The following is a 24,847-nucleotide window of genomic DNA, read 5'->3' as shown; positions in this document are numbered from 1 at the left end:
CAGAGGGAGAGAGACAGAAGATGTGACTGAGAGAGAGAATACAGCTACAGAAAACACACCACCATCCTTAAAAACACTGTTTTTAGCTAAAGAAAACACACCAGCATCCTTAAAAACACTGTTTTTAGCTACAGAAAACACACCAGCATCCTTAAAATCACTGTTTTTAGCTACAGAAAACACACCACCATCCTTAAAACACTGTTATTAGCTACAGAAAACACACCACCATCCTTAAAACACTGTTTTTAGCTACAGAAAACACACCACCGTCCTTAAAAACACTGTTTATAGCTACAGAAAACACACCACCGTCCTTAAAACACTGTTTTTAGCTACAGAAAACACACCACCATCCTTAAAACACTGTTTCCACCCCTGTTCTAGACAGACAGATAGATGCTGTTTGACATACAAACTCTGCAGAGGTCCTTGGGGAGAGGTAAGGGTCATCCTGGAAGTGATATGGGTACGCTGTATGGTCCTAGAGTAGAGGAGAGACAAGAGGACATTAGGCCTGACACACACACACATTAGACAGACAGACAGACAGACAGACAGACAGACAGACAGACAGACAGACAGACAGACAGACAGACAGACAGACAGTGAAGTGGATATTTTTAGAACTCACATCAGAGTCATTTAAGAAATACACAGGGCAGAGAGTGGACTGAAACAATGACAATTTTAATACAAGGGTGGTCTCCACCAGCCCAGGGAGGACAAGCCTCCTGAGCCCTTTATATTGCTCTCTCTTATACACACATGAGAGCAGAGAATACATTGAAGGTGTGGTCAGTAGTGGTCAAACATGGTCTTCTGACAGACAACTAACAGGTGGATAGTATTCTCATTTCAAAACGTCCATTACAACAGACAGACAGACAGACAGACCTGGCTGACAGTAGAGGCCAGTGCTTGCAGAACAGCCTCCTTGTTCCTGTTGAATGAAATGAAAACATGGAGTGGAGTCAGGAGTGGAGTGGACCAGGAGTGGAGTGGACCACGATACAAATAATAATAATACCGTCATTATTCTCCGCCATCGTCATGCATGGATGTCATTTTTTGGCATCGCGCTGGGGCAGTGTGTTTTTCAACCCTTTTCATATCAAGCGCCCATTATTTGTTGGGCATTTGAGCCACGGACCACCATTGGATGACATTTAGCCTCTCAGACTCTCTCAGGCTTGGAACATTTTGTTGTCGTTGGAGAATTTTGTTTTGTTCGTTGCCTTTTGGCCAGTTCCCACTTGCAAAAGAGACTCAGTCTCAATGTGTTTTTTTTTACTGGTTAAATAAAGGTTAAATAAAAATAATATGCAATTTTGTCCACCAGTCCATGCTGTATTGATGTTGTACCATAGGAGAGAGACAGCAGGCAAACTTTGTTCAAAATAACAATTCTTCTACATTCTCCAACTGTTGTGTAGACTTCTTGCAGACTTCGTGTAGACTTAAATAATGCAGATGTTTAGCAATAATGTAACTCCTGAGAGCGTAACATTAAACCAAAAAAGGGTTTATACATACCATGTTTTCTTCCTGGGAATGACGATGGTGTTGGTGGACTCTGTGAAAGCAGAAGCACAACTGGCGTCACTCAATCATCACACAATCATTTGAATCAGAATCAAAATGATTAACGCCCAACTTGAGCGATATATATAATATATATTTGTTTGGACGACATTATTTGATTGTTTTGATCACATGGATATTGGCAGTGTAATGACCAGTGTAATGACCAAAAAGATGATCATCATTTTCAGCCTGAGCTTCTAAAATAGCAGTTTAAAAAAAATAAAAAAACGTTCAGTTCATGTATTTTGTTTTAAACTTGTTTGCTTGTTCATTGTATATATAGAGGGTATGCGCGTGACATCATCATCAAACCCGGTAGTTATGCAGGAATGCCTACTGAGTGGCAAATAAACCGACTTGCTGGCCTTGACAGCCCATACATCCAAACAGAAAAGTCCTATCTGATTGTATTAAACAAAATTAAAACAATGTTACAACTCACTTTGCCTGTTGCTTTGCCACTTGATGTGCCATTCACTTTAAGCATGCACAATGCATACCCTCTAGGTACAGTTTTTAGCAGCGTTTCTCCACTGGTTTTTCCGAAAAACGCGTCCAGTCTGCAAGGACCTTAACTGACGTTAAATGCTCTCGAGCCTCTCATGTATTGATGTTAAATATAACCGTATATACATCTAGTTGTTTGCTTATTTGTATTTTGTTTGCATATTATAAGTTCATAGATCTGAATTCAAAGTTTATTCGAAAATGTTGCACGAAACATTGTATTGGTAAGCTAGTTTCTCTATAAAATGCACTATTTTAATCATTAAATAAAATGAATCCAACCAAATCGGCGCAGGCAAAACCCGGAAATGCCATAGTAGACGAAATGACTCTGCCCGGTAAATTCAGGCTACATTGCGTTATTAAAATGGCACAAAGTGCATTTTAGAGAGAAACTGGGGACCTGAGACGCTTCCCAGCTACGAGAATAGACTTTTACCAAGGTCTAGCAGGCTTTGTGTCGGTGAGTATACGTCGTTTTGTTTATTTGCTGGGATTTGAAAACCCGCACACGGGAGTGAGAATATCACCAGAGGTCTGCGGAAGGGACTTCCACAGGGCGTCAGAGAGAGACTCGCTGTAAGCCCTGGACCAGGGCTATCTTTCTTTATGTGGAGGTCTCCAATTTGAGCCACTTATTACTTTTGCATATTTTGTTTGGAGGCTGTAACAATGCATTGCATTTGTATGTTTACCTGTTTTGGCTGTGGCAGTCTGTTGTCTCGTGACAGGACTCCAAACAAAGCTCCTAGAGACAATTAATACAGTGATTGTGCACCCCCCCCCCCACACACACACACACACACACACACACACACACACACACACACACACACACACACACACACACACAGTTGACCAACCTGAAAATGTATTCTACTTGTTAAGGAGCAAGACAGGCAGTGAGACTATCCCCCCCCCCTTCTTCTGTTAAGCTTAAGCAGTTTTGTGACACAAACAAAATGTATATTATTTATTGTATGACCTCCTGTCAGACAGAGGATGCTTGCTGTCAAACACACAACACACAAGTGCCCCAATAATTAAGGCAGCATTTTATTTCCTATTCAAACCTCAACACAACATATAATAATAATAATTATAAGCATGTAATAACGAGTGTCCTACCTCAGTTGGAGGTTGTTAAGTCGTAGAATCCTGCTGTTGTTGTACAGGTAGTGTCCTACATGCCTGCCTCCTGCCGCCGCCATGTTGGATCCAACTGCACAGAGGCACTCTGGGAGGACTCAACCAAGTAGCCTGGGGGGCGACGGGGGGGACTTGAACGTTACATTTTCAACGATTAAATCCGTTTTACGGGGCTTTAATTATTGTTTCTATTCTGGGTAATATCAACTAATGTATTAAACACAATTAAATTACATTGACATATATGTATATATGTGCATTGTTGAATAATACTTTTTCAGACGTTCTATCCCCCGCCCCCCCGTTGACTTGAGCACAGTGGTACGCTCTGATTTATGGCTCGCCCGTACGACGGTGAACTTTAGCCGATCTACAAGCCCACAGAGCGTTGTAGATGCGACACCGTGTGGGCTTGTAGGTCGGATAAAAGTATATCCGCGCGAGCGCTCTCTACTGACTGAACTGAACCCACGTGTGTGCGTGGTGGCGGCGAGCGAGGACTGACTTCAGACAGAGTGTGAGACTTGTTTGTTTTCTCTGCCGCTCAACTGTCTAATGACACATTATTATTATGAATAAAGCCTAAAAACATTATTATTAGTATTCTTGTCAACAACAACAATGCTGTTCGGTAAGGACGTCCCGTGGAGGCGCATGGAGGGCATGTCGTTCGGCATGTACACCCCCCAGGAGATTAGGTGAGTTTGAGTTATACTAGTTAGCTTCAAATGCTAATAAACAACAAACACATGCTCACATTATTCTACTACTACTACTACCTCTACTGTACTACAGTTTCAAAACAGCATGTGCGCGCGCGTGTTTGGTCAATGAATGTTGTGTATATGTGTGTGATTTTGTGGCGCAGAGGATTTCATTCCAAACAGTGTGTCTGTCTCTCTGACAACAGAGTAGACTAGTCCAGACATGTCCTGCTTGTGTGACTATATATTTACATACAGTATAGGCTACAGTACACAAGTATTATGAATATATTAATTATTATTTGTATTATCTATTTCACTAGGCTACTGTGTTTTTGCTTAGTTGCATACACAGTCTGTATAATGCAACAGCGGACACTACTGTGCGACAACATACCAGAATTGACTTGTCAGACCAAACCTCCGTTTTAATGTCAATTATGCTTCTATTAAAACACCTGCAGAATGTAACATTTGTTGAAACTGCATGGTGACACGTTCAATGCACAACATTTAACTGCTATATTACTTAAACATACAGTGATGGAGCAGGAAAGTGTTTGTGTGTAGTACATGCGTTTTGTCACAAGATGGGGCACTTCCCTACCATTTTAGGCTGTACTGTATGTATGCAGTATGTTGAAACCATAGTAGGTAAAAAATTGTTGAAAATTGAAAAATACCATGCTGATGCGTGTGATACATGTAGTAGGCCTATGTCAAGTCAAGTCAATTTTATTTATATAGCACATTTCAAAAGAACAGCAGTTGACACGAAGTGCTTTCCAGAACAGGTAGACCGTAGTCTATCACAGTGCAATAAATAATACAACATGTAATACAATTGAAATAATCTTCACACTGTATTAAAAGCCATGACTAAAAAGGTGTGTTTTCAGGTTGGATTTAAAAATCTCCAAGGTGGGGCTAGCCTTTATATATGTGGAGTGGAAGACTATTCCAAAGTGTAACTCTCAGAGTTAAATTAACAGTGGTTTTACAATATAAATTGGGGTAACAGAGATAGAAATGCCATTAAATCGGGGGTCCGTAGCATAATGTGTGTGAAACTGGGGGGTAAAAAAGGAGTGTTTGGATCTGTAAAAAAATCCTCCCTTATCGGGGTCACTGTCATATGTTTTCAAAAGGGGGGTCCGTGGCCTAAGAAATGTTCATTTGGGGGTACTTCGAAACAGTTTAGGAACAACTGGTATAAGGTATCTGGGTCATATACTTTAAATATAGTTAGTTATAGTTATAGTTTAGTTATAGTTTAGTTAGTCATACCTTGAGTGGAGTGAAGGAGATACCAATTTGCTCGTATGGGTTGAGGTGTTCTTGATCCTGATCCTCTTCTGAAGGTCAAAGGTCTTGAAGGTAGAGTCTTGAAGAGGTCTGTGTCCTTAAGCTTGTGTCCTGTGGCTTGTGTCTTGTGTCTTGTCCTGTCAGTAGGAGGTTCTGGGGATTTGAGATCATTGGATGTACCTGAATGCGTTGGTTTGCGTCTATCAGACTAGTGTAGCTCCGTTTATACTATTCAGGTGGTTATCCTGCTGTCAGTGAATCACTGACAGTGATGTGTCGTCAGTTTCCATGTATGGAGATCCGCTTGATGTCAGTGGGTTTCAGGTCCATATATGTAGAACCCGGGTGATGAGGTCATATACAGTACGTGATGTCAGACGTAGATGTGTAGTCAGTCAGCCGATGATGTCGGTATTGGTCCAGTCCATATATGGAGATCCAAGTGATGAGTCAATAATGTTGAGATTTGTAGTGTCAACTTGGCAGGTTAACTATAGTAATCTGGCAAATAATCAAGGTGACAAATTCAAATTCAATAATTACACAATAAGTTATGAGTTATTTACTATTCTTTATTCACTATAGATCCATATTTTGTGCTCACTCATTTCCCATTTCCAGAGGCACCATTTCAACCTGGCGTCCCTATTTTGGGCATCTCATAGTAGTTTTTATTAGTATTTGTATCCCCCCCCCCCCCCCCCCCCCCCACAGATCTCAAAAGAGTTTCTCCATTAATATTGATAGTGTAGTGGTTATAGAGGGGGTGCATACTTATAGTTTAGACTAGTCATTAGTTAGACATGGGTTAAGGTTAGGTTTAGGTGTGCTGCCCCGTGGGAGGTTAGGTTTAGGGTGAGGGTTTGAGATAGGTTGTAGTTGTAGGACTAATGACTAGTCTAAACCAAAAACTGTCTAAATTAAGTACTGCACTCGGTTAGAGCATATGCCTTTCATGCGGAAGGTTGTGGGTTCCAACCCTTCCTGCGGCGGCCGACGTTATCTGGATGTAAACAAATAAAATCATCTATATTGGTGATCAAACAAAGATAATCCAGTCAGTGCCACCAGCACATGTGTGTGTGTGTGTGTGTGTGTGTGTGTGTGTGTGTGTCAACCATTGCTTTTCTGTGTTTCCTGAACAGAAAGCTGAGTGTGAAGCTGATCACCAACTTCAGATTCCTGGACGGCGTTGGGAACGTAGCGGCTAACGGCCTGTACGACCTGGCCTTGGGTCCTGCCGACAACAAAGAGGTGACGTTGGGCTTAAAGAACCGCGACTATAGAATGTGCACTTGCACATGAATCCTGGTCACTAAACTGCATCCCCCTGGCCAGCCGGGGCGCCTGATGGAGGGGAAAGGAACTGGTTGGAATAACGTGTTCCTTCCACGCGCTACGTCCAACCAGGGAAACTCCCCCCTGTCAGGTGTAAAGGAGCAACTTGGACACTCAGGCATGAAGGAACCATGAGTTCAAGTCCGTTGCTCTCCCCTTGTCCCCCATATATGGGGACTAGGTTGGTGGAGGGTGTGTAGAGCCCAGGATCACATTAGATGATTGACACAGGGGTGAAAAATGGGTTACAAAATCGTGGGATATAAAATATTAAAAGAAAAAAGAATGTGCACTTGCTGTATCAGAGCCTTCTTTATCACGATTGAATGGTCAAATTCTGTAGTCGCACCGGTGCTACAAATTTAATTTTACAACTTGCACGGTGCTATTCTTCTTCGTAGCAAATGCGAGTACCTAGTCGCACTGTCGAGCCCTGGTATGGTCATAGGTGAAAATGATAAAATAATTTACGGATCTTTATAGTTATTAAGAAATTCTTCAATTAAACATAGCAGTAACAGCAATTAATCAAATTCTGCGGTTCTATCATTGGGTGATAGAACCCAATTTTTACCCACCCACCTTGGTAACCACAGAAACTTTCTGCTTTGGCATGTGATGTGACAGACAAGACAGTGCACTTTTTATTTCATTGTATTCCTCATACAAAGATGCCATTGTCTGTCTGGCCCTGTATCTCACATGGTCAAATACATATTTGATTAAAGGAGAATTCCATGCTAGAAGGCTTTCTTACCTTTCTTTGTAGTTGTTACGTCCCCACCAAAGAGGTCCAGGTGTTATTTTGTGCAAAGGCTCCTTATTGGCTATTTCCCCTACCATAAGCCCTCAATGAATTGCATTGAATTGAATGGGGGCTATAGGGTGTTGTGCTAATTCGCTTATTTCCATCGAAATAAGTAGTAAAGTGTGCCGCTTGGGATATTATTTACATTATGAAGAGAGGATATATACAAAAAAATATAAAGTTTGAGCGATGGAAATAAGCGAATTAGCACAACACCCCATAGCCCCCATTCAATTAAATGCAATTCATTGAGGGCTTATGGTAGGGGAAATAGCCAATAAGGAGCTTTTGCACAAAATAACACCTGGACCTCTTTGGTGGGGACGTAACAACTACAAAGAAAGGTAAGAAAACCTTCTAGCATGGAATTCTCCTTTAAGGAACATAATATGCATTTTTTTATTCTTTCTGTATATCAGTAAAATGTAGATTTCCATGTTGAACATTGAGGGAAATTAAGATTAACAGATTTATTTTTAAACAGCACTTCAATCAAGTATCAACCAACGATAAGGTTATCAATTGTGAATTAATCGATTAATTGTATATAGGGATGTCAATTAATTATCCCTATCCCTATCCCAAAATCTTGGGCCTATATATTGAATTTGTAGTCCCAGCGTTGTGCAGTGAAAGTACAGTAGATGCTTTGTAAATGGTCTGTTTAGAGAACCACCATTCTTTTGTGCGTTAGAATCTGATCTCAGGTCAGAATGGGTTAAAGAACCACCATTCTTCTGTGCGTTAGAATCTGATCTCAGGTCAGAATGGGTTAGTTCATGGTGCTGTGATGCTGTTCCTATGCAGGTGTGTTCAACGTGCTGTCAGGACTACAACAACTGTCCTGGACATCTGGGTCACGTGGAGTTACCGTTACCGGTCTACAACCCACTGCTGTTTGATGTAAGAGCACGCACGCACACGCACACACACACACACACACACACACACACACACACACACACACACACACACACACACACACACACACACACACACATATTTCGATTTCTTTATTTGAACTTAAGGAAACAAATATAACGGGGTTGACAGTTCATGTTCACTTAAGGATACACATGGCACCTCCTTCTCCACACAGACAAACTGCCTATAACAGACGAGACAGAACAGTATTTGGCAAGTTGTTTGGCTTTGCTTTTTGTCATGCCAGCTATTCTTAGGCCACTCATGGTCAGTTTATGCACACGGCCCAGGCTTCCGAATATCAGTATGGCAAATATACAGCGATACCCCAAGTTTGTTATGCTTCCAAGTAATGGTTGATACTTAGAATATTGATCTTGGAATGCCTGGTCCATGTACAAATCAAAGACACAGCCCACCTCCAGAATCAGGACCTCCTTGTGTCTCGTGTCAACAAAGACAACATCAGTTTTACAATTTACAATTTACACTTTAGGCATTTAGCAGACGCTCTTCATCCAGAGCGACTTACATTAAGCAAGAACAAAAAAGCATCATACATCACATAAAATCACATAAAAAGCATTTATCATGAAACATGTGTAAACTAAGAACGTAACAGTGGAATATCTATATAATTAAACTATACATATACTATACTATGCTATACATATGTACTATGACGTGCTATGGCTACATACATGCTATAAGTCTGTATCAAATGCTATCTAAGTCTACAGTCAGAAATGCTATCTAAGGGGGTAGGGTAAGTGCTATGGGCCATGATGGAGTCTGAAAAGGTTGCGTTTTCAGACTACGGCGGAAGATTGGGAGTGATGCTGCAGTTCTGACTGCAATGGGAAGTGCATTCCACAGTTTTGGAGCCAGAAGGGAGAAGAGTATGGGACGTGTCTACATCCGTTTATAACCAGATGATAAACACCAATGACTTTTGTATGGTATAATAACCCTATATCTATTCTCCTCTCCTCTCCCGTCAGAAACTCTACCTGTTGGTGCGAGGCTCGTGTCTGTCCTGTCACATGTTGACGTGTCCCCGGGCCTCCGTCCACCTCCTGCTCAGCCAGATGAAGCTGTTTGACCACGGCGCTCCGCTGAGAGACGTCTACCAGGCCGAGAACGTCCTCAACAAGGTGACCCATTCTGACCTGAGATCAGATTCTAAAAATGTCTTCTACAAGGTGGAGAAGGGCTGGGCCAAATGACTTTAACCCATTCTGACCTGAGATCAGATTCTAAAAAATGTCTTCTACATCCTGACAGTTTTCCATTCTGACCTGAGATCAGATTCTAAAAAAATGTCTTCTACATCCTGACAGTGTTCTGAAAAAGATATGTTTCTATGTCAGTCGTTCTTCGATTTAAAATAAAATAGCAGACCTACAAGCTCGTAGCGCGCCACTCGGTGGCGCGCTATGAGCTTGTAGATCTGCTATTTTTCAATAGCTAAAGCATAACATAGTGCCAACACCAAAAGGGGTTCCCGCCCCCAAAATGGGTTAAATCAATCATTTCAAACTTTTGCCTCGGATCACGTTTTAATGAATGGTTACGAGTCTGTTCGTGCACTCTTTGAGAGTGAGTGTACTAAAACCGTTAATACGGGCGTTTGATTCAATGTGATTTATTTGGCACAAAATACAAATAACGGTATGCAAAAATATGAAAGAAAAAGTGCCAGGAGGAGTGCAAAAAGGCCTCTATACTCATACATGTGTATATATATATATATATATATATATATATACGTATATTGTATAACCCACATTACAAATATGAATAGAACATGATTGTGTGTGTTTTAGTTCCTGGAGGTGAACAAGAAGGCCAGCGGGGATGAGATCAGCCAGGTTCTGGAGGTGTTCACCCAGAGCGTCATCGCAACGTCCAGCCCAGAAGACGCCAGCAACCCGGTCAGTACTGCAGTCAGTCGGGTCCAACCACCGTTAACCTTTCACATTTCCAAACCTTTCTTTCGAATAATTGTTATTTAGTTGCATAGCTATTGTTAACACTTTCATTGGTTTGATATTAATGAACCCCACGGACAAACTTAACCACTTTTAAACGTTTTTGAAAACAAAATACCAAAACTCCAAGCTCACAACGGGTCTCTTTGCATCACGTTTTGGCGCTTGCAGATCTGCTATTTTCGGCTTCAGGTTTACGGGTAAAGAAAATGACACAATTGTAAGAATGTCACTCGCCGTCCTTGAATGTTGATGCGCTCAGTCACAAGTATAGTTATACTAACGTTCATGTGTGTGTGTGTGTGTGTGTGTGTGTGTGTGTGTGGGTGTGCGTGCGTGTGTGTGGGTGTGCGTGTGTGCGTGTGTGTGTGTGGGTGTGCGTGCGTGCGTGCGTCTTGCAGACTAAACATCGGGTTGAGAAGAAAGCCAGCCTGATAAACAACTTCTGGAGGGTCTACATGACCAGCAGGAAATGTCCACACTGTGGGTAAGAACACTATGAGTCCTCTCTCAACACTGATTCAGACTCAAGGATCATCACTGGAAGATTCCAAACCTCCCATAAAAGAATCAACCTACAACAAGTCATACAGTGCTATGCACCCACCACGGTGGGACGGAGGAAGATGTGAAGTCACGAATAGGGAAAGCAAGAGCAACATTCAGCATTTTAAATAAGATCTGGAAAACTGGAAAAGTATATGTAAAACTAGCTCTCAATGATGACGTAAGTAATACAACATCATGTTTCTGGAGTGTATAAAAGTACACGGTAGTGTCAAAAGGTTAACCATAAAGCTTTACGTTAATTTCATTCCATATTATCAAAAGGTAGTGTGCAAAAACCAAGTCAAAGTTATTCTAGAAAGAGAAGATATATACTTTCTGACCTAAAGAACTGAAGGTGTCCAAATAAATAAGATTGCGTTTTATTTGGAAGAGAAGTGAGACGCATAGAGCTATATTATATAGCCTTCTGTACCAATCCATAGTTGAACTAGGAGAACAAAAGGCAGGAATTCTTGTTATAAAATTAATGAAAAGATGAACCAATACCTTAAAGAGGAAGAAAATCTAAGGGTAAAACTACAAAACAAAACCAATGAACGAAGGAAACGTATTTACATAAAAAATGACCTGCATAACCCCCTTTCAGTTCCAGAACAAAGAAAGCAAAGAAGGAAACGTTTGATTATACGTAACGAAAAACTAAAGAATATACGAGATGTGCGCAACCAAAAACTCAAAAATGAGCGAGACGAAGCGAGACAGAGAAATCACAGGAAATCAACAAAAGAAATGAAAAAACAAGACGAGGAAAAACGAAGGGAAAAACGAAGGGAAACTTATAAAAACAAAACCTATGAACAACGAAGAAAACGTCTTTCAAAAAGACGGGATTCATATTATGCTAAAAAGGATCAGAGTAAAACAACAGAAGAAGAAAGAAGGTACAAGATTAATAGAAAGAAGATACAAAACGTTAAGAGCAACGAAACACGAAGGGAAAAACGAAGGGATATACTTAAAAAAGAACTAATGGATGTGCTAGAAAATCAATTTAAACTGACAAATGAAGAAAAACGAAATGAACAATTGAATATACGTAAGAAGAAAATCACGGAGAGGAGAAGAAAAATACTAGAGGAGATCAAGGGAAATTGTCAAAAAATGATTGAAACTATTGAAAAATTCCAACATGCAGATCCTTCACAGAGATACTGAGATTTGACAGTTTACAGCGCGCTCTGCTTGCGCACTAGTTGGCCATTTATGGCCTACTAGTGTGCAACAAGCAAGTATGCACTCGACAGAGTGCAGTTCTAGTTGTATACATTTTTTCCAGGCAGAAATGGATTTGTTGTAGATACACGCCTCTTCCTGACATCTAATGGCAGTGTCGTCCACCTGTGGATCAAACTTGTTCGCCATGAGCTGGTGGTGCCGGGGTTAGCGGAGGTCGCCGCTCCCGTACACACACACACGTCTCTTCTAAGTGTCGACTGGCATGGAGGGTACGGGGCGGGTACATCACCCTCATGACAGCCCCAGTGAACCAGGCGAGCCATGGCGGTCATGTCAGAGCCGTGGTACTGTGGCTGTGGGTCGGATCCGACCCGGACACGGTGCTCAGCCTGTTCAGACTGGCCCACGCGTGTTCTTCGGGGGCAAAGCGTGTCCTTGCTCCACTCCATGAAGTCCTGAGCCTCTTTGTTCTCCAGCACGTGTTACACAAAGTCTCTGGTGAGCACAAAGTAACTGCTGCCTGAGAACATAGGGATTGGTGGGGGTGTCTGCCTGAGAACATAGGGATTGGTGGGGGTGTCTGCCTGAGAACATAGGGATTGGTGGGGGTGTCTGCCTGAGAACATAGGGATTGGTGGGGGTGTCTGCCTGAGAACATAGGGATTGGTGGGGGTCCGTTCTGGTGATGACTTGGTGATGGTACTGCCAGCGGGCCTTCTGGCTGTCCGGCACGTCCTCGGACTCCAAACTGTTCTGCCCCGTTGAGCACCGTCATTGCCTGGACCATTTCCGCCATTCTTATAGACACAATATGGCCCTCCTTTATCAACGTGGCGTACGCCCAAATATGGGTGTACAAACTGTACACCGGAATCGACTTTTATTATTTCCGCAAAACCTTTGCGGAAGCAGGTCGGGAGCTGTAGTAGGCTTTATCCTCACCTGTTTTTCTATTGTACACAAGCGGAGCAGCATTGACTGACCAGCTGATAGGCTGTCACAGGCTAAATATATGTATTTACTCTAATATAACTAATATAACTAAACTAAATATAACTAAACTAATAAATGGACAAGACATGGACCGAGAGGCATTTGAGGGAGACTGCATGCTGCAGCTATATTCAAGTCTCTCAACGGGTAGGCTCCAGACCTCCCAAAACAAACTGGTCAGGCTCCTACTTGGCCTCACCCCCCGAACCCACCTCACCCCTGCCCACTTTGACAGGCTAGGATGGCTTAGGGTCAACGACAGAGTACAGCATCTTGCAATGGGTCTGGTCCACAAGATTAGATACACCACCAAGATACCCATGTACCTGTCTAAATACTTCCTTAATGTAAACGAAGTCCACACCCACAACACCAGAGGGAGTGCAACAAACCATGTACAACCCAGATTCGGCACAAACAAGGGACTAAATTCTTTTCGCTCCTATGCGACCAAAATGTGGAACGCCCTACCAACAGTCATTAAGACATGTGAATCCCTTGGCTCCTTCAAAACTGCTCTCAAAGGGCACCTACGGATGGCTGCAATTCGAAACTGGCCTCTGTAAAAGCTGAATTTGTATCTGGATTGTACTATGTTTTTGTATGGACGTGGTGTTGGGTGCCTGCACATATGCACACATGGCATCAACGCATGGTGTTGTGTGCAGGCGCCCTACACTCTGTCTTTGTACTATGGATTGTACTATGTTTTTGTATGGACGTGGTGTTGGGTGCCTGCACATATGCACACATGGCATCAACGCATGGTGCTGTGTGCAGGCGCCCTACACTCTGTCTTTCGTTTTCTTTTCTTTTATCCCCCTGTTCCCCTCACTGTATATATACTTTTTTTCCCTTTTCGCTTCCTATATGATGAATTCCTGTTCTGTTCTTTAACTACATAGAAGTGTCTATTTGTTTGTCTCTAAATGTTTTGATGAATTGAACAATGTGGACCCTGTTGTAAACAAGTGTAAGGCTTAATTGGGTCGTCCACTCACAGTTAACAGTCTTTGTATTGAGTTTGTGCTTGAAATGTACTGTCATTCTGCAAACTGTTAATAAAGATTTCAATCAATCAATCAATGCAATCTACAGCAGTCTTTCTCCAGTTACATCTCGTCCTTTTAACCCATTTTGGGGCGGGAACCCCTTTTGGTGTTATGCTTTAGCTATTGAAAAATAGCAGATCTACAAGCTCATAGTGCGCCACGAGCTTGTAGGTCTGCTTTTTTATTTTATTTTATTGAATAACGATACTACTGTATCTCCACCGGTCCTGACGTGTTGATGACATATTGATGACGTATTGACCACAACGAGGAAATGTGTCAAACTGACATTTTTGGCTGAATTGAGGAAGACCAGAGTTACAATTTACAATTTAGTCATTTAGCAGACGCTCTTAATCCAGAGCGACTTACATTAAGCAAGAACAAAAAAAGCATGGGTTACTTTTCATAGGGCCGTTTCAACACGTTGAACCTTCTAACAGACCAGCAGAACGACGACAGTCCCAGCTAGCGCCTTGGCTACGACGCCTTGGCTAGCATCATGTCCAGAATAGACTACAGCGTGTGGGACCACATCGAGGTCTCAGACGACGAGGACGCCACGCATCCCAACGTGGACACGGCCAGCCTCTTCCGATGGAGACACCAGGCGCGCGTGGAGCGAACGGAAGCGTTTCGGAAGAAGGGCGCGGAGCTGGAGGAGGCCCTCGCCGAGTCCAAGCGCGAGTTGACGCGCCGGCAGGAGGAGAAGGCGGCGGGGGAGCTCGCCGCGGGGTCGAGCAAGGAGGCACGGGACGACATGGAGAGGCTGGAACGAGAGGAGCGGGAGTGGGAGGAGAAGGTGGTGGCGCATCGGCGGGAAGAGAAGAAGACGCCGTGGAACGCAGACACGCTCTGCAGGGGCGGCTTCAGCAAGGCCGCGGTCGTCAACGACGTCGAGACGACGGAGACGTTTCGGTCTCCTCGACGTCGAGACGACGTCGAGGAGACCGAAACGTTTATGTCCTTCGCCAAGAGGTACGAGAAGGACGTCAAGCGTTTTGCCGCGATGCGAAGCTGGGACGACAGCGAGGAGTACCTTTCCGACAACCCGCACCTGTTATGCGCGGAGACCTTTAACCTCCTGATGATGATGTGCGTCGACCTCGAAGTCTCGAAGAGACGCGAGTCGTTGGAGCGAACGGCCCACCAGGCCGTGGTCATGCGCTTCATCTCGAGGCTGGCCGACGCCCTGAAGGCGGACCCCCGCGCCTGTTTCCGTCGCTTCTTCTCCAAGATGAAAGCCGCGGATCAGCGCCAACTGGACACGTTCTCCGACGAGCTGGAGTGCTTCAGAGAGGAGGTGCGCCGCGCCGCTGAGAGCCCCGCGTGGACGGCCATGGACGAGGCCAAGAGAGAGCCGGAGAAGGAAGAGGAACGCCTGGAGGTTTTCCAGTCCCTGCCGGAGGAGATGCAGAGGTGTTTCGATGGGAAAGACGTCCGCATGCTACAGGAGGTGATCGGCAGGATGGAGCCGGCCGAGGCCCGGGCCCACATGAAGAGATGCGTGGAGGCAGGGTTCTGGGTCGCCGGTGGTGATGATGGTGGCAGTGACAAAGAGGAAGATGACGCCCAGTAGGATAGAGGATGCACAAAGTGAAGTGCGAGAACATGAAGGACCGACACCGATTTTATGACGACTGTTTTCCCCGCATATTATACTGCTACTATTGCCTATTATGTCTGACTTCTGTGGCGGAAAAAAGCCCTGGATGGAGTCTACACATGAACGCTACGAATGGCACTAGGTGTCACATGGACGGACCGCATCTGAAATGTGGACAAAGTCAGAGAGAGAAGGATGAGTCTGGCAGGGCACTGCGTCAGGCACCCACCCAACTTGAGGCAAGTAAATTGACCCTATAGGAGCCAACCCAGGGCAAAGCCAGGAGGGGAAAGAAGCGTACCACCTAATGTAGACGGTCTGCAGCGCGACAGCTTGGCTGACAACACTGCAGAGCTCAAGAACCTGATGTTGGAGAGGACATTGTGGAGGGCAGCAATCCAGGAATCCCGAGTTGGTGTTGGCTAGACCTTGCTCTCGCAGCAACTAACTGTGGCATGACTATCACAGCCTCTCCTCCCTGTTGTCATCTGTAGCTTTACCTGTGGTTTGTGCTAGGGATGCTCTGATCAGGTTTTTTGGGACCGATACTGAAATGATTTTGATGTTATTGATTTTTGTTATTGATGATATTGAATTGTGTTATTATTCTCCATGCCATGTCTATGAATTGATTGCATATAGTCCAGTCATAATGTCATTTGACCTCAAACTAATTGCAAAAGAACCAAACTCAGCTGATTTCCTGAATAACAGAAAAAGGTTGCCTGGAATTGTCTGAGGGGAAAGCGTTAAAAATGGCTATATATAAGGCAAATATTTTCTAGATTTCATTTTGCTTTAAGTAGCATGTGACGTGTCAAACTAGGGGTTTTAATGATGCTGAATCCATTCCAAGCATTAGTTTTGCATAAAAAACACTCATTGGGCTAAATATGGCCATAGCAACTTCATAACCTCATCACATTTGTGATGACGGCTATGGCCGTTATTATCCCAAGGAGTTTTCTTTGATTTGAGTTTGAGGTTGATCCTGTATTTTCCATAGATTTCTTGTACTAATGAAGTAAATTGTAAATGGAAACAAGACCGCAAGGACTTTTTGGTGGTGTTGTAAGTGACTGTACTCTAAACTTGCTGTTTTTACATTCATGTCTAATAATAATAATAATATCTCAAACTTATATAGCGCTTTTCTGAGTACCCAAAGACGCTTTACAACTTTAATAGGAAAAGGAAAAATAACACTAAAAGCTAAAGAAAAAGGAAAAATAACACTAAAAGCTAAAGAACATTAAAAGACATTGAAAAGGGTTAGCTAGGGAAGGCAATTTTGAAGAGATGGGTTTTGAGGGTGGATTTGAAGGTTAATAAACTATTAAATTCAATCAATCAACGTGAAGTGGACGCGACGGTCAGTAAAACATGGTTCTTATTCTGTGCTCTAGTAGTGGGGCGGCTGTGGCTCAGGAGGTAGAGCAGGTCGTCCAATGGTCCCTGGGTTCAAATCCCGGCTCCTCCTCCTGTCCACATGTCGAAGTGTCCTTGGGCAAGACACTGAACCCCACATTGCCTCCAATGAGTCGGTCGGTGTGAGCTCGCCACCGTCGGTGTGTGAATGTGGGAAGTGAGGACGCTGGCGTCGACTGTTCGCAGCTTAGCTGCACCTTCCAATGTAAAAAGCGCTTTGAGCACTTGGAAAAGCGCGATAGAAATGCAATTCATTATTATTAAAAGATTGTTCTTATTCTGTGCTTTAGGAGTGGCCGGTCTGTGGTGCGTCGGGAACACAACAGCAAGCTGATCGTCACCATGCCTCAAGGAGCGCAGACCGGCGACGACACCGAAGGTACAAATAAACATATATGTTGTTTACACCACGAAAAGAAAACAGGAGAGGCAGCATTCTCGTTTTATGCACCAAAATGATGGAATACAATTCCTCAGGAAATCAGAGAGGCCAACTCCACCAACATATTCAAACAAAAACTAAAAACACACACCTTCAGATTAGCCTTCTCCTCCACCCTGCCGTAGCACTTTATTGAGGCCTCCCGTCATGTATTTTATTATTATTCTATATATATTTTTCTCTTAAATATTTTAAATGCTGGACCTCATGCCTATTTTTATCTCAATGTCTGATGTCATGCACATCCACTGTCTTGTCTTGTATTGTGTTTGTTTTAACCTAACTGTAAAGCACTTGTACTGTATATCCTGCCTGTGAAGCACTTTTAACTGCAACCCTGTATGAAAGGTGCTATATAAATAAAGCTTATTATTATTATTATTATTATTATTACACCTGAGAGAGGTTGGATGGAGCTCCCAACGTTTAACTGGAATGTTGTTATAATCATATAATGGAGGTCAATGGGGCTCAACTGCCCCACATTTGGTGCCATACATCAGTGTTGTTTTTGGCAGCAACAATTTTGATTTTAGTTTTTAGTCATAGTCTCTTGAATAGTTTTTATTTTGTTTTAGTCACAGTGTCTTCTAAAATGGACGTTTTTTTTCCCTCCCTGTAGAAGACCTGCTGGCTGGGAAGAGAGGCTACATGACGCCTAGTACTGGCAAAGACCATATCACTAAAGTATGGGCCAAAGAAGGTACGTATGGAATAAAGTAAAGCAGTGAGTCTGGGGAGGCCCAGGGGAACACACACATTAACAAGAAGCGGCGTGTTTCCAGCTTGCTGAACTTTAATCCTGAAATGTACAGTAACTGTTAAAATTAGATTTTTCCACTTTCATTGTCATATTGTCAAAAGTTCATAATGCATCAATGCTCCCTCCCTCTTTCCTTCCTTCCCTCCCTCCCTCCCTCCCTCCCTCCTCCCTCCTCCCTCCCCCTCCTCACTCCTTCCCCTCCCTCCCTCCCTCCCTTCCCTCCTCCTCCCTCCCCTCCTCCCTCCCTCCCTTCCTCCCTCCCTGGTGTCCTTTGTGTCCAGGTTTTTTCCTCAGGTGTTTGTTTCCTGGACTCATGCAGCAACCAGACGACCCCGCCTTCTATCCAGACATGTTCTTCCTAGAGCTTCTCGTGGTCCCTCCCAGCAAGTACTGTACCCCCCCCCCCCCACCCACACACACACACACACACACATGAAATTAATTGAACATTAGGCTTCAATGCTGCGGGCGGGAACCCCTTTTGGGGTGACTGTGGCTCAGGAGGTGGAGCATTGATTGATTGATTGATTGAAATATTTATTAACAGTTTGCAGAATTACAGTACATTTCAAGCACAAACTCAATACAAAGACTGTTAACTGTGAGTGGACGACCCAATTAAGCATTACACTTGTTTACAACAGGGTCCACCATGTTCAATTCATCAAAACATTTAGAGACGTACAAATAGACTCTTCTATATAGTTAAAGAACAGAACAGGAAATCATCATAAAGGAAGCAAAAGGGGAAAAGATACATATACAGTGAGGGGAAAAAAGGAGGGGGCGGTGGGGGGGATTCAGATTTTACGGGGGCCAGTTTTGAATTGCAGCCGTCCATAGGTGCCCTTTGAAGGCGGTTTTGAAGGAGTCAAGGGATCCACATGTCTTAATGACTGTTGGTAGGGCGTGCCACATTTTGGTGGCATAGGAGCGAAAATAATTTTGCAGGTCGTCCAATGATCCATGGGTCGGCGGTTCGAATCCCAGCTCCTCCTCCTATCTACATGTCGAAGTGTCCTTGGGCAAGACACTGAACCCCAAATTGCTCCCGATGTGCTGGTTGGTGCCTTGCATGGTTTCCGCCGCAATCTGTGTATGAATGTGTGTGTGAATGTGGGTGAATGTAATGCACAATCTATGTAAAGCGCCTTGGATAAAGGCGCTATATAAATGCACCATTTACCATTTATTAAGCATTATCTTATACTATAGCTATTGAAACGTTTTGTAGAATCAAGCTCAGGTCAAAATGGCTTATCCCATTCTGGGCGGGGACCCCTTTTGCTGTTAGCATTATGTTATGCTTTAGCTATTGAAAAATAGCAGATCTAGGTCTGCTATTTTTGACTGACATAGAACTGACAAAAAACGACTGACATAGAAACATAGTTTTTTCAGAAAACTGTCAGGATGTAGAAGACATTTTTAGAATCTTATCTCAGGTCAGAATGGAAAACTGTCAGGATGTAGAATACATTCATAGAATCTGATCTCAGGTCAGAATGGTATTAATATGGTATCATGAGCATTCTACTATAACACTGTTCCAGGTATCGCCCCATCAACCGCCTGGGAGACCAGATGTTCACCAACGGCCAGACGGTCAACATGCAGGCCGTCATGAAGGACTGTGGGATCATCCAGAAGCTGCTGGCCCTTATCGCCGGAGAGAAGATCCACAAGGACACAGAGGAGGAGGTCAGACCGCACACACACACACACACACACTGCACCGGGTGGACACTAATAATAATAATAATAATAAAACTTTATTTGTATAGCACAGGGGTGCCCACACTTTTTTGACTTGAGGTCTACTTTTAAAATTGCCAGCTCAAGGTGATCTACCAACCAAAAAAATATTATCCCATTGCTTAAAATACTCAAAATAAATAACATTAAGGCATGTTTCTGTGAACTAAGGACTGTTTCAAAATCAATTCTATTTATTTACCTTTTCAGTTGCCCCACATTGCAAAGAAGAGATTTTTTGTTAAAGTTACTCTTTGTAATAACGTCAATCAATTTCAATTTGTAATATATTGCTCATAAAATGTTACAAATATTAAAAGTATAACACATAAAAAGCATACACAATTACATGAAGGAATAATGCACCACTCAACTCAACCAGAGCAGAACTCCCACCACAGGACTCTGGTAATCATTGGACTTAATTATCTTCATGTGGGAAAACGCTGATTCACATAAATATGTGGAGCCAAATAACGCTGTGAGCGAGGCTGCACAAGTCCTGATGTTTGGATACTTTTCCTCCACGACTAATTTCCAAAACTCTCCATCGCGGGCGCGCAACTTTAACTGTATGTCAGCCTGCAGTGCCATGATCTCATTCTCCAACGCAGAAGAGTTCATGTTAAAAAGTGTTGCTATTTTCGAGGCAATGGAATCAACATTAGCTTCTGAATGGGAAGCACATGAATGTAGCGATGGGCTCGAGTAAGGCAAACGCAGTTGGACTTGGAATGTGACATCGTGAAAAAATAATCTTCTTCCCACTCTGCATGGAAGTGATATGTTTTAGGCTTCTTTGCCGCGCGCATATTCCTATATGAACAATGATGGATAGATATCCTTTTAATTTGTTTGTTTAACAACAGAACAGACCCGACGTTCCCCCATAGAGCGTTCCCCACACTTGAAAACAAGGCACTGCATTGTGGGGGGTTTTAAAGCCGCCGCCGCCTGCCCGAGGCGAGGATTGTTTTTTTTGTTTTTTTGGCCATGCGGTCTACCTGCGGAGCGCTTGCGATCGACTGGTCGACCGCGATCGACGTAATGGGCACCCCTGGTATAGCACCTTTCATGACATGAAATGCAGCTCAAAGTGCTTTACAGAGCAATGGAGAAAAAAAAGAAAAAGAAAAGCAATGCATAAACATTAAAAAACAAGCAGTAAAGCAATACAGTGAGGACATGAATAACAAAAAATAAAAGATCAATTAAAAGCAATGTTGTAGAAGTGGGTCTTGAGCATGTGCTGGTGGTGGTGGTGGTGGACATGTCATTAACTGTTTCCTCCACCAGGTGGCGCAGCAGCAGGTGCAGGTGATCATGGACATGTCGTTCCTCTCTGGCATCGCAGGGGAGACATTAACGGACAAACTGTACACGGTCTGGATCCGCCTGCAGAGTCACGTGAACATCGTGTTCGACAGCGACATGGACAAACTGATGAGTGAGAAATACCCCGGCATCAGACAGGTACGCAGTGAACCCCTTTTGGTGTTTTAAACATTGTTATAATTTAGCTATTGAAAAATAGCAGATCTACAAGCTCATAGCGCGCCACCGAGTGTCGCGCTATGAACTTGTAGGTCTGCTATTTTTGAAGAATCGTTAAAATGTGCCTCAAATCTTTCAGAAAATTGTTTTTTAATTTTGACTTCAGGCCTGAATGGGTTAAGAACAACATAATGACTTGAGTGTTTGTGATCCTTGGCAGATCCTGGAGAAGAAGGACGGACTGTTCCGGAAGCACATGATGGGTAAAAGGGTGGACTACGCCGCGCGATCCGTCATCTGCCCCGACATGTACATAGGAACCAACGAGATCGGGATACCTATGGTAGGTTTGATGCGTTAGCCGGGTGACCTTATTGCGTGCTTCCTCTGTTAGGTGTTTGCCAGATGTTATCCCCACCCCGGTGACCTTTTTGCGTGCTTCCTCTGTTAGGTGTTTGCCAGATGTTATCCCCACCCCGGTGACCTTTTTGCGTGCTTCCTCTGTTAGGTGTTTGCTAGACGTTACCCCCAGCCCCGTGACCTTTTTGCGTGCTTCCTCTGTTAGGTGTTTGCCAGATGTTACCCCCAGCCATGTGACCTTTTTGCGTGCTTCCTCTGTTAGGTGTTTGCCAGATGTTATCCCCACCCCGGTGACCTTTTTGCGTGCTTCCTCTGTTAGGTGTTTGCTAGACGTTACCCCCAGCCCCGTGACCTTTTTGCGTGCTTCCTCTGTTAGGTGTTTGCCACCAAGCTGACGTACCCCCAGCCGGTGACGCCCTTCAACGTGAAGGAGCTGCGCCAGGCGGTGCTCAACGGGCCCAACGTGCACCCCGGCGCCTCCATGGTGATCAGCGAGGACGGCCGGAGGACCATCCTGCAGGCCAGCAACGCCACGCAGCGGGAGGCGGTGGCCAAGCAGCTGCTGACGCCGTGCCCCGGCCCGCACCTCATGCCCATGAAGATAGTAAGTGCTATCCTATCTCAGGTTCAGGTTCACCTCATGCCCATGAAGATAGTAAGTGCTATCCTATCTCAGGTTCAGGTTCACCTCATGCCCATGAAGATAGTAAGTGCTATCCTATCTCAGGTTCAGGTTCACCTCATGCCCATGAAGATAGTAAGTGCTATCCTATCTCAGGTTCAGGTTCACCTCATGCCCATGAAGATAGTAAGTGCTATCCTATCTCAGGTTCAGGTTCACCTCATGCCCATGAAGATAGTAAGTGCTATCCTATCTCAGGTTAAGGTTTATTTGTATGTATAAATACAATGAAAATTATTTTGCTCAGAGCATTATCAGTCTTATATACACAGGACATAAACAAACATCTATAGTGCAAGAAAAAGACAGAAAAAACAGAAAAGAAAGTGCAAGTGAAGTGACAAAACAGTGCAATACAGTTCAAGGTCAGCCGTTCAGCAGCCTGACTGCCTGAGGGTAGAAACTGTTACTGAGACGGGTGGTACGAGATTTGATGCTCTGGTAGCGTTTTTCGGAAGGGAGTCATGGTTTGAACAGGGTATTTGCGGGATGGCTGGTGTCTTCCATGATGTTGTGGGCTTTTTTCATACAACGAGTGGTGTAGATGTTATGGAGACTGGGTAATTCTGTGCTGCCGATGATTTTAGCTGCTGTTTTAACGGTCCTCTGCAACCTGTTGCAGTCCTGAGCGGTCGTCTAGCAGCGATGGTAACTAAGTAGGAGTTATTCCACTCGCAGGCGTTCCCAAGCTTTTCAGGTCGAGACCCAAAAGAGAGATGAGGGGGGCCACCCCTTAACCCTTATACCTAAACTTATTTGCCTTTTTCTTTACTATTTAAAGAAACCTTTTAAAATAGTTCAAATAGCCGATCTACAAGCTCACAACGTCTCGATGTAGATCGGCTAGTTGAACTATTTACTTGCGCAAGCAGAGCGCGCAAGTAATAATTTCGCCCGGTCTGTGTGCACCGTGCCAGCCAACCCGTCACTTGATGCGTATGCAAATAAAACGGCAAATTCGTGCCTGGTTTGCTGGGACCAGATTACATAAATGACCATATGTCTTACGTCATCATTTAGAGCTAGTCATACGTATACTATACACATAATCAGTCAAATAAAATAGCAAATTGTGCCTGATTTGCTGGGACCAGAGTACGTGGTGTGTATATGTATGACTAGCTCTCAATGATGACGTAAGAAACATGGTCATTTATGTAATCTGGTCCCAGCAAACCAGGCACAAATCTGCTGTTTTGTTTGCATACGCATCAAGTGGCGGGTTGGCTGGCACGTTTTTTTTTAAATATTTTGATAATGAATGGTAATTAAAAACAAAATGTAGGAAACAAAAAAAGTAAGGAACCCATAAAGATTTGTCCGCGACCCACAAATGGGTCCCGACCCATTGTTTGGGAACCAGTGTTCTACGGTGACATCTCTCCAAAATAGCAGATATACAAGCTCACAATGCGTTGCGGTGCTGCTCCTTACGAGCTTGTAGAACAGCTTTTTTTAATTATCTTTTTAAACTAAAATGTCGTGCTGTGTGTGTGTGTGTGTGTGTGTGTGTGTGTGCGTGCGCGTGTGCAGGTGAATCGTCACATAAAGAATGGAGATGTGTTGCTGCTCAACAGACAGCCCACCCTCCATAGACCCTCCATCCAGGCCCACCTGGCTCGCATCCTGCCGGGAGAAAAGGTAACAGCCGTACCTTTATTTTATTTTATTATAGAGGGACAGACAGTAGGCTGACAGGAAATGGGGAGAGAGATGGGGGGGTGACATGCAGTAAAGTGCATTAATGATTCACAGACAGGAAGCTACAGTATAGGCCCCTATTGTTCTGAGGTGTGAACGCTCAACTGTCGTTTGAGCGTTTGAGCGCACTCAAGGCACGAGCGGAAGCTGTGCAGAACGTCTGTCGCACCCGCATTGTATCAGATAGCGGTATATATGCCTAAGCGCGGAGGAGAGACTCTCTCTCTTCTGTTTGCGCGAGCTAGCGAACTCAACTACAGACTCTCTGCTGCAAACATCTCTCTCTTCATTTTTGATGCCTCCTCGGTCTCTGTACTGTACTGTCTTTCAACTGACATTAAACAACCGTCACCTCATTTGAGACGGTTTTCGAGTAGATCTTTTCGCCTCCCATGCTTTTTACCTGAGACTGAAACTCTACATCTCCTCTGCCATTTTTCTGAATTGCCTTTTGGTGAGTATTGGAGTATAACTAGCCATGTATGTACTGCTGAGTAGAAATACTCTCAACC

General features: G+C 43.8%; 3 protein-coding genes across 4 annotated transcripts in view; 2 read left to right on the top strand and 1 right to left on the bottom strand.

The window, feature by feature from the left end:
- Positions 1-3,311, bottom strand: part of ptcd3 (pentatricopeptide repeat domain 3) — a 20,711-nt gene extending 17,400 nt beyond the window's left edge. For both annotated transcript variants that reach the window (XM_080773931.1, XM_080773932.1), the window contains exons 1-5: positions 3,223-3,311; positions 2,790-2,842; positions 1,537-1,576; positions 898-943; positions 416-484 (exon numbers count right to left, since the gene is read on the bottom strand). In XM_080773931.1, the coding sequence (XP_080630057.1) occupies positions 416-484; positions 898-943; positions 1,537-1,576; positions 2,790-2,842; positions 3,223-3,305 (291 nt within the window). In that variant the 5' untranslated portion in view covers positions 3,306-3,311. The remainder of the gene's footprint in view (positions 1-415; positions 485-897; positions 944-1,536; positions 1,577-2,789; positions 2,843-3,222) is intronic.
- Positions 3,312-3,772: 461 nt separating this feature from the next.
- The window catches only part of polr1a (RNA polymerase I subunit A), a 60,976-nt gene continuing 39,901 nt past the window's right edge, over positions 3,773-24,847 (top strand). Inside the window, exons 1-14 of the mRNA XM_080773505.1 lie at positions 3,773-3,941; positions 6,398-6,506; positions 8,206-8,301; positions 9,324-9,476; positions 10,149-10,256; positions 10,715-10,800; positions 17,429-17,517; positions 18,203-18,283; positions 18,625-18,730; positions 19,897-20,044; positions 21,395-21,571; positions 21,813-21,935; positions 22,329-22,556; positions 24,168-24,275. Coding sequence (XP_080629631.1) covers positions 3,865-3,941; positions 6,398-6,506; positions 8,206-8,301; positions 9,324-9,476; positions 10,149-10,256; positions 10,715-10,800; positions 17,429-17,517; positions 18,203-18,283; positions 18,625-18,730; positions 19,897-20,044; positions 21,395-21,571; positions 21,813-21,935; positions 22,329-22,556; positions 24,168-24,275 — 1,689 coding nt within the window. The 5' untranslated portion in view covers positions 3,773-3,864. The remainder of the gene's footprint in view (positions 3,942-6,397; positions 6,507-8,205; positions 8,302-9,323; positions 9,477-10,148; positions 10,257-10,714; positions 10,801-17,428; positions 17,518-18,202; positions 18,284-18,624; positions 18,731-19,896; positions 20,045-21,394; positions 21,572-21,812; positions 21,936-22,328; positions 22,557-24,167; positions 24,276-24,847) is intronic.
- LOC308322894 (hsp90 co-chaperone Cdc37-like) lies at positions 14,607-15,683 on the top strand (the record flags this gene model as incomplete). The annotated part of the gene is made up of 1 exon (XM_080774383.1): positions 14,607-15,683. One exon carries the CDS (start codon positions 14,607-14,609, stop codon positions 15,681-15,683), a length of 1,077 nt encoding a protein of 358 aa, XP_080630509.1.

Source organism: Protomyctophum bolini (assembly GCF_963924005.1).
Source record: "Protomyctophum bolini genome assembly, chromosome: 10".
NCBI classification, from domain to species: domain Eukaryota; kingdom Metazoa; phylum Chordata; class Actinopteri; order Myctophiformes; family Myctophidae; genus Protomyctophum; species Protomyctophum bolini.
This window is presented reverse-complemented; position numbering and strand designations above follow the sequence as displayed.